The following is a 10,000-nucleotide window of genomic DNA, read 5'->3' on the forward strand; positions in this document are numbered from 1 at the left end:
CCATTAGTAAGCCTAGAAGAAAAAAATTAGAAAATTGTCAAACATTGGGAGCATAGGTTCGGTCAACTTAGGCAGATCACGCAGAGAGTTAAAAAATTGGAAGAATTAGGGAAGGTGAACTAAAAATAAACTAAAGAAATAGAAAAATAAAAAAGACAGTTAAAAGAAGTAAAAAATGAGAATGAGGAATTAAAGAGGAATGATAAAGAGAATAAAGAGTCCATAGCAAAAGAAGATTGGGATTGGAAAAAAAATCATGGAGAACAACAAATTGCATTTAATGATATAGTGAAACAGCAAATGAAAGAACAAACTGAAAACACGGTTGTTAAAGTGATGAGACAGAAAGAGAATATAATAGGAGACTTAAATGATAAAAAGAAATGTATAATTATATTAGGAATGGAAGAGAAGTATAATTTAAATAGGATTACAAGAATTAAGGAGGAAAAAGAAAAAACTAAATAATATATTAGAATTAGTTCAGGAAGATGAACCTGAAATAGGGAAACAAATTGAAGAAATGAGGGACTCGGGAAATATAGTACAGATAAGGCCAGACCAATTAAGATTGAATTCAGGTCACAAACATCAGTATAGAATATCTTGCCAAGAAGAGGGAAACTAGCGGACACTGAACAATATAAAAAGGTATGGATAAAAATAGAAATGAATAAAGGGGAAAGACAGGATGAGAAAGCAAAAAACTAGAAGCTACAAAAAAAAAAAAAAACAGATGAGAACAGAGTAAAAAAAGAAAAAAAAAAGAGAGAGATTCTATTGGAGAGTAGTGAATATGTAAGTAAGGAAATGGACAATAACAGAGAAAAACAAAAGGGAAACAGAAAATACAATGGAAGTAGCAGAAAATTAAGAGTGTCTTACACAAATATAAATGGCTTAATAACAGGCTTGAACGAATTGAATGATTATCTGAAGGAAAAAAAGCAGGACATAAAGGGAATTGTAGAGACAAAATTAAAAGATCCACTACCACCCAACAGTGTAGGACATAGTGCATATAACTATTGGATCAGAAACAGAGAGACAAAACAAGGGGGTGGAGTTATGTTCCTGACTAAGAAGGATGTAAACGAGGGGAATATCACATATGGAAAGAATAGATTAGAGATGATTGTGATGAAAGTGGAAAACAGAGAGAGGAAGAGCAGAAAGTTTGTAATAGATTATGTGCCTCCTAAAACGGCCTCGTGGGAAGAGAGTGAACATGAAAATAAGTTAGAAGACACATGAATAACATTGAATAAGATAATGGAAGATAGAGAAAGAATATTAATGATGGGTGACTTTAATTACAAAGAAGTTTGCTGGGAAGAGATGACAGTAAAGAGTGGAGACGACTCATGGGGAAATGTTCTACTCAAGATGATTATTGACCATACAATGACACAATGGATACAAGAGAACACTAGGTATAGAGATGAAGAAGAACCATCGAGACTGGACCTAATAATCACATCAGAACCTGATATAGTGGAAAAGATTGAATATAATATATCAATATTTAAACGTGACCACATATTGATTGAACTGGAACTAAATGAGGAAAAATACATTAAAAGAAACGAACAATGGAGTACACACACACACACACACACACACACACACACACACACACACACACACACACACACACACACACACACACACACACACACACACACACACACACACACACACACACACACACACACACACACACACACAGTGTAACAGTGACTAACCAATGCGCCATCAAGATGGCTATTTCCGTAGATGTCTCCGACGAGCGCATTCTCAGTCTCGTTCGTGATGACATGGAATTAAAAGTAAAAAGTTAATGTGGTTGAAAAAATATTAAGATCTGCACTGGGGTCCATTCGGTGTGTGTGAATATATATGTATATATGTATATATATATATATATATATATATATATATATATATATATATATATATATATGTGTGTGTGTGTGTGTGTGTGTGTGTGTGTGTGTGTGTGTGTGTGTGTGTGTCTGTGTGTGTGTGTGTGTGTGTGTGTGTGTGTGTTTACCTAGTTGTATCTATCTAGTTGTATTTACCTAGTTGTATTTTACGGGAAGGGGAGCTATGTTCGTGGTATCCCGTCTTCATATCTCATTTTATCTAAACTCTTTTTAGATTCATGTATTGTTTTTGCACACACCACTTTCTCATCTAACTTGTTCCAACTCTCTATTATTCTGTGAGGAAAACTTTTTTTTCACATCTCTTCTATAGCTGTCTTTCTTGATTTTTTTCCGTGCCCTCTTGTATTTCTATCATCCCATTATATCAGATTCTATCTATCAATAATTTCTATGCCTTTCATGATTCTGTAAATAGCTATCAAATCTCCTCTCTCTCTTTTTTGCTCTAGTGTCTGTAGTTCAAGTTTTGCTAGTCTCTCTTCATATGAAAGTGTTATGCCATGACTTCCCAGGGCACAATGATCCCCGAGTATTCTAATTGAGGGCCCCAATATGGCGTAACAAAGTCCGAATTATGAGAGAGGACTTGGGCCCTTAAGTTATGTGTAATTACCAGTCAACTGTTTCTTAAGAGCATTCAACTATATTGTTTCAAATAAAGAGCAATAGGGGAAAATAGATTTAATTACAAATGAAAGCTTAAGCATGACAGAACAATTCCAATTTAGAATAAGATGCTGCCGGCGAATGAGAATTGAAACATGGAAAAGCCGGCAGCTTTCAACAAGAATATTTAGGAAAATAAGGATCTTTGCACAAGTATAACCATTACCATATAGACATAGACACACTCGGAATATAATAATCAAAGTTAATTTACTCACTAGAGACCTAACTGCACTGGAACTAAAAATGTTTAATCTTACTTGACACAGGGTATTCTCACCAGTTCTTACAAGCTCGGTCCCTCCAGGCAACTCAACCCTAACTCACCTGGCCGACTGCCCACGTCACCTTCGGCCACCAATAAAGCAAAACTAAAGGCATCCACATTCTTTGTTACAAGACACAAGTTTATATCTGACTGTACATGACGATTACATATAATCATTCATGTACTAGTGCGTTTAAGCATTCACATTACACCATCATACAAGGAATACATTCATCGTACTTTCGAACAACGTATCACCTAGCAGACGACAGTAGTCGTTGAAGGCGAACGGACAATAAACTTGCATAGTACATGGTTTCATACATAATACATAGTTTCATACATAGTACATAATACATACACAATACATAATTTACATAATACATAGTTTATCATAGAAAAATGCACTCTTGCATAACATCCCCACCTTTAAATTAAACACAATAGTGTTTATAACCGGATAGTGCATTTTTCAACTACAAGTTCGAAAATAGTAAAATAAACTTATACAATAATTCATAGTACAAAACAAGATATCGAGGCAATAAACAACCAGCCTCAACCACACTTAGATTACCATACAATAGTCGTGACCCTAATACCACAGTACAGAAACCACGATTGTCAGAAGACTTTAGTACGGTCTTGATAAACTGTCTGCAATTACATTATTTTTACCGCTCACATGTTTTATTTCCAGGTTGTATGGCTGTAAGGCTAACCACCACCTTGTCAACCTCATGTTCTTGTTTTTCATATTGTTCACAAAGACAAGAGGGTTATGATCACTATAAATAGTTATTTTTTGTGGGTTATTTCCAACATACACATCAAATTTTTCCAAAGCCATCAACAACGCTGCTGCTTCCTTCTCTATAGTGCTGTAGTGTCTTTGGTATTTCTTGAATTTTGCAGACATATAACATACAGGAAACAATATTCCATCATGTTCTTGCATTAACACAGCTTCTGCAGCAACATCACTAGCATCAACATTAATAGTGAAATTTTTGGAGAAATCAGGACCATGTAAGACAGGTTTGGAAGTAAGGATTGACTTTATCTTATCAAAGGCTTCTTGACATTCTAATGTCCATTTAAATTTTACTTTAGGATTTACTAAGTCAGTGAGTGGTTTAGCAAGTTTACTGAAATTAGGGCAGAATCTCCGATAATAACCTGCTATACCTAGGAAACGCTGGACTGCTTTACGGTTGGCCGGAGCAGCTAAAGCCTCTATGGCTTCAACCTTGGCGTGCACAGGTGCAACCGTACCGTAACCCACCTCATGGCCTAAAAAGGTCACCTTTGCATGAGCAAACTCAGTCTTCATTAGATTGACAGTCAACCTAGCCTTCCTTAACCTCTCAAACAAGGACCTCAGGGAATTCAAGTGTTCCTCCCACGTCTGAGAATACACGCACATATCATCGATGTACACACACACACCTTCCAAGCCTGCAATGACATTAGACGTTAGACGAGAAAACTTTGCGGGTGCATTCCGTAAGCCAAATGAAGTTACTTTGTATTGATATAGTCCACTAGGCGTTATGAAACTTGACACACGTTTTGCCTCCTCAGACAGTGGCATTTGATAGTAGCCACTCATTAAATCTAATTTAGTTACAATTTTGGCCTTGCCGATTGAGTCAATTAAGTCATCTATCCGAGGAAGAGGGAAGTTGTCAGCCTTGGTAAGTGCATTAAGTTTTCTGTAATCAGTACACATTCTATACTCCCCATTTCCTTTTGGCACAAGAATACATGGAGCAGCCCAGTCACTCTTACTTGGCTCTGCTAAGTGATTATCAAGAAGAAATGTTACCTCTTTCTGGAGAATAGCTGCCTTATGGGGGGACATTCTATAGGGCTTTTCTCTTACCGGGGCGGCACCTTCCACTAGTTCAATATGATGAACTGCCTCAGTCGTTGGTCTCGGCACATCTCCAAAGATTTCCACAAACTCTTGCAGTAATTCTGAAAGATCTGACTGTTGGCTGTCAGACAAATGACACAACTTACTATTTAGATCAGCAAGGACATCAGAATTCTTGAGTTTGTTACCTACAGGGATTTTATCAAGGTCGTCTTCACTTTGCATCTCCACAACTTCTAAACTATTTACAGTACCATATACCTTCTCCACTGTCTTAGCAGCACTTCCCGAGTCTCTTCTATGGTACTTCTTAATCAAGTTTACATGTACTAACCTTTTTGTTTTCCTGTGATCAGGAGTGGATATCACATAGTTCAAATCTCCCCGTTTACCTATAACTCTGAAAGGTCCCTTGTACCTTGCTTGTAATGGACACTTTCTTACGGGCAAGAACAACAGAATTTCATCCCCAACCTCAAAGTTACGTTCTACTGCATCTTTATCATAATTTTCCTTCATCTTTTCTTGACTTAGTTTTAAATTACATTGTGCAAACCTGTGTACCACATCTAGGTTTTCCTTTAACTTAAACACATATTCAAACAAGTTATCAGCATGCTCCAAGTCTATCCAGCTCTCATGGAGTAATTTCATGGGTCCTCTTATGTCTCTGCCAAACAATAGTTCACTTGGAGAAAACCCGAGACTAGATTGCTCAGCACATCTGATCGCATATAGAAGGAATGGCAAACCCACATCCCACTCATTTCCAGTCTCATGACCATACTTTGCTAACATTGTTTTAAAGGTTCCATGAAAACGTTCCAAGGCTCCTTGGCTTTGGGCATGATAAGCAGATGCAATATATTGTTTAATCCCAAGAAGAGACATTACTTGCCTGAAGATATTGGATACAAAATTGGTACCTCTGTCGGACTACACAATCTTCGGTATTCCGAATAGGGTGAAGAACTTTGTCAAGGCTGGCAACACAGTCCTGGCTGTAATGGAACGCAGTGGAATGGCCTCTGGACACCTGGTGGTAGTGCACATTAGGGTTAACATGTACAGATGCCCCTTTTTTCTTTTACATCTGCAGAAAGCAAAGTTACATTAGCAACACGTTTCTCTCTAGTCAACTCAGGACACCTTGCCCTTACGTGCCCAAATTTTTTACAGTAAAAGCAACCAATTTTTGACACATCTGTATTGCTTTTACCCAGGGTCCAGGTATCTTTACCCTTGTGTACCTTTCCCTCTTGAGTTTGAGAAATGCCTGGAGGGGAAGGAGGCTTACTTGATTTATGCGTTAATATATAATTTTTCCGCCAATGTGGCAGCTCGATCAATTCTACTTACTTCCTTTTCTAGCAAATAGGTTCGAACGTCCGGTGGAATACCCTTAACATATTGTTCCAGTGCAATTAGTTCCTTTAACTCCTCATAAGTTTCAATTCCGCTAGCTGATAGCCATCTATCAAATAATCTATTCACACTGTTACCATACTCGAGGTATGACTGGTGGTTTCCTCTAAATCAGTTTCTAAACTTTTGTCTATAAAATTCTGGAGTGCACAAGTATGCCTTCAACACTGTATCCTTCACTACCAAATACTTCTCTGATCTTCAGAGGACAAGGATAAATACGATGAACGAGCCTTACCCATTAAGGCCGTTTGTACCAGCACACACCAATATGGTTTAGGCCAGGAGAGGGTGGTTGCCAAGCTTTCGAACTGCTCGAAAAACTCCTCCGGCTCACCCTCTAGGAAAGTAGGGACAAGGCGTACTACACTGTTTATATCAAATGTAGGTTCCAGCAACCCTTGGACACCCTGCTTCTCCATAATTGCAAACTTCAAGTTTGTTTCAACCTTAAGCCTTTCAAGTGCTATCCTCTCCTTCTCCAACTCCAACTCCTTCTCCAACTCCTTCTCTACTTTAAATTTCTCTAGAGCTATCCTCCCTTTCTCTACCTCCAACTCCATCATAGTAATTTCCGCTTTATCCTCATCTCTCTCCGTCTCTCCTTGAAGATCAATATCACACAATGCCTTGGCACTATCCTCCAGATTTTTTTTTTTTTTGAGATCAAATCTTGAATGACTGCTTTCTTAATATCAGCCTTGTTAGATTTACCTGTGATTTGAACCTTGTAAAACCTAGCCAAAGCTATCCAGTCATCCTTAAGTACTTCACAGTTCTGCAAAAGGGCAAGCCCAGGACCCTTAATGAATTGTGCAATGTCAAAAGACTCCATATCAGCTAGTGAGGAATTATAACCTAATTAATACAATGTTCATAAACAATGGTTAAATACTCAAGAAACAGTAAACAATTATTATTCACTGCAAGTATACTGCACTGATAATACACCGCTGCATAATACCTTATAATTTATAGTACGACACCTGCTCTGTATAATACTTAATGCACAATATGGTACCCCACATATAGTACGATCGCCGCACAATCACAATACGTGCAATCATAATACCACACACTATAGTACCCGGTATTATACAGTACCTTCACTTTATATGGTACCTTCAATTTATATGGTGCCCCGCATCTCCACCATTTTGTTATGCCATGACTTCCCAGGGCACAATGATCCCCGAGTATTCTAATTGAGGGCCCCAATATGGCGTAACAAAGTCCGAATTATGAGAGAGGACTTGGGCCCTTAAGTTATGTGTAATTACCAGTCAACTGTTTCTTAAGAGCATTCAACTATATTGTTTCAAATAAAGAGCAACAGAGGAAAATAGATTTAATTACAAATGAAAGCTTAAGCATGACAGAACAATTCCAATTTAGAATAAGATGCTGCCGGCGAATGAGAATTGAAACATGGAAAAGCCGGCAGCTTTCAACAAGAGTATTTAAGAAAATAAGGATCTTTGCACAAGTATAACCATTACCATATAGACATAGACACACTCGGAATATAATAATCAAAGTTAATTTACTCACTAGAGACCTAACTGCACTGGAACTAAAAATGTTTAATCTTACTTGACACAGGGTATTCTCACCAGTTCTTACAAGCTCGGTCCCTCCAGGCAACTCAACCCTAACTCACCTGGCCGACCGCCCACGTCACCTTCGGCCACCAATAAAGCAAAACTAAAGGCATCCACATTCTTTGTTACAAGACACAAGTTTATATCTGACTGTACATGACGATTACATATGATTATTCATGTACTAGTGCGTTTAAGCATTCACATTACACCACCATACAAGGAATACATTCATCGTACCTTCGAACAACGTATCACCTAGCAGACGACAGTAGTCGTTGAAGGCGAACGGACAATAAACTTACATAGTACATGGTTTCATACATGATACATAGTTTCATACATAGTACATAATACATACACAATACATAATTTACATAATACATAGTTTATCATAGAAAAAATGCACTCTTGCATAACAATAGTTTTGAGTGTTGATGCCAATTTTGTAATTGCTCTTTGTATTCTTTCAATTTTTTTTTTTTTATACATTTTTCTGTACTTGGTGACCACATCGTTGCATCATATTCCAATCCTGGTATTATCAGAATAATTAGAATTTTCTTCACCACTTCTTCATCCAGGTATGTGAATGCCACTTTAATTGTTCTGATTAAATTATAAGTTTCTCCAAAAATCTTATTTGTTTGTTTCTCAGGTGACATATTATTCATAACAATGACTCTCAGGTCCTTCTCATTTTCTACTTTCTTTATTCCTTCTTCTCCCAATTTATGTGATCCTGTTATTCTGTTTTGGCTTTTTACAAATTCCATTATACTACACTTTTTAGTGTTGAACTCCATCTCCCACTTCGTACTCCATTCCCATACTTTATTTAGATCACTCTGTAGTGATTCACAATCTTCTTCCGTGTTCACTTTTTTAATAGTTTTGCATCATCTGCAAAGAAGCTCATATAACTTTCAATTTCTTCATCCATATTATTAATATATATAGCAAACACTATTGGGACAAGAACTGTTCCTTGTAGAACACCGCCTATTACGTCATCCCATCTTGAGTGCTTGTCTCTTATCACTACTTTCATTTTTCTTTCTTGCAAAAAGTCTTCCATACATTTAAGCAGTTTGCCCTGTATTCCTCCTTCATTTTCTAATTTCTTAAGTAACTTCTTATGTGGCACTTTGTCAAAGACCTTTTTTAGGTCAAGAAATACACAATCAGCCCATCCATCTCTTTCTTGTATTATATCTATTAGCCTTGAATAGAAACACATTAGATTAGTGAAGCATGGTCGTCCTTGTCTGAATCCAGATTGTCTTAGATTAAGCACTCTGCTTATTTCTAAATATTTTACCCATTTACTTTTGATCATTCTCTTACAAATTTTTGCTATTGTACTTGTTAGAGAGACTGATCTATAGTTGATAGGGTCTTCTTTATTACCTCCTTTATATATAGGTACTATGTTTGCTTTTTTCCAATCTTCTGGAACTTTTCCTTCTTTCAAGGAACTATTTATTATGCTATGTATTTTGTCTGTCAGTTCATTTCTGTATTCTTTCAAAATCCAGTTTGCTATATCATCTGGTCCATGCGATTTTCTAACATCAAGATTACTCAAGTGTTTCATTATTTCATTCTTTGTTACTTCTATTTCTTTCATGGGGGGGGGGGACTTTCTCTTTCCATTCAATCTCTTCCGGTTGTATGTTCTCCCTTGTAAACACTGATTTAAATTGCTTGTTCATAATTTCCGCCATTTCAATTTCCTCTGTGTATTCAACTCTTCCTTGTCTTAATTTCTCCAAATCTTGTTTGTTTTTCAGTTTGTTGTTTACAAATCTGTAGAATAGTTTTGGTTGATCTTGACATTTTTCTATGACATCTTTTTCATATTTTCTCTTTTCCTCTCTACACGCTTGTACATATTCATTTCTATAACAAGTATGTATTTTCCATTTTTCAGGTCGATTGTCTTTCTTCCATTTGGTCCAAGCTTCGTCTCTTTTGTCTTTTAACACTCTACAACTTTTGTTGTACCAGCACTTTACATATTCTTTTTCTTGTTTTTGTCTTGGGACATACTTTTCTACTCCTTTTTTTTTTATAAATTTTTGTCAAAATATTCCTTTTCTCTTCTACTGTTGTATCTTCTTTGTGTATTCTTTCCCAGTTTTCATTTGAAAGAATTCTCTTATTTTATCAAAGTTTGTTTTTTCATACATCAATCTTCCTTTTCTATATT

General features: G+C 36.6%; 1 protein-coding gene across 1 annotated transcript in view; it reads right to left on the reverse strand.

The window, feature by feature from the left end:
- Window positions 1-577: 577 nt before the first annotated feature.
- LOC143017575 (uncharacterized) overlaps window positions 578-10,000 on the reverse strand; it is a 10,846-nt gene continuing 1,423 nt past the window's right edge. Inside the window, exons 3-8 of the mRNA XM_076172363.1 lie at window positions 6,902-7,045; window positions 6,426-6,527; window positions 5,923-6,038; window positions 5,689-5,798; window positions 3,812-5,600; window positions 578-634 (exon numbers count right to left, since the gene is read on the reverse strand). Coding sequence (XP_076028478.1) covers window positions 578-634; window positions 3,812-5,600; window positions 5,689-5,798; window positions 5,923-6,038; window positions 6,426-6,527; window positions 6,902-7,045 — 2,318 coding nt within the window. The remainder of the gene's footprint in view (window positions 635-3,811; window positions 5,601-5,688; window positions 5,799-5,922; window positions 6,039-6,425; window positions 6,528-6,901; window positions 7,046-10,000) is intronic.

This window comes from Oratosquilla oratoria, chromosome 32 (genome assembly GCF_046742065.1).
Source record: "Oratosquilla oratoria isolate Oo_2021 chromosome 32, ASM4674206v1, whole genome shotgun sequence".
NCBI classification, from domain to species: Eukaryota; Metazoa; Arthropoda; class Malacostraca; order Stomatopoda; family Squillidae; genus Oratosquilla; species Oratosquilla oratoria.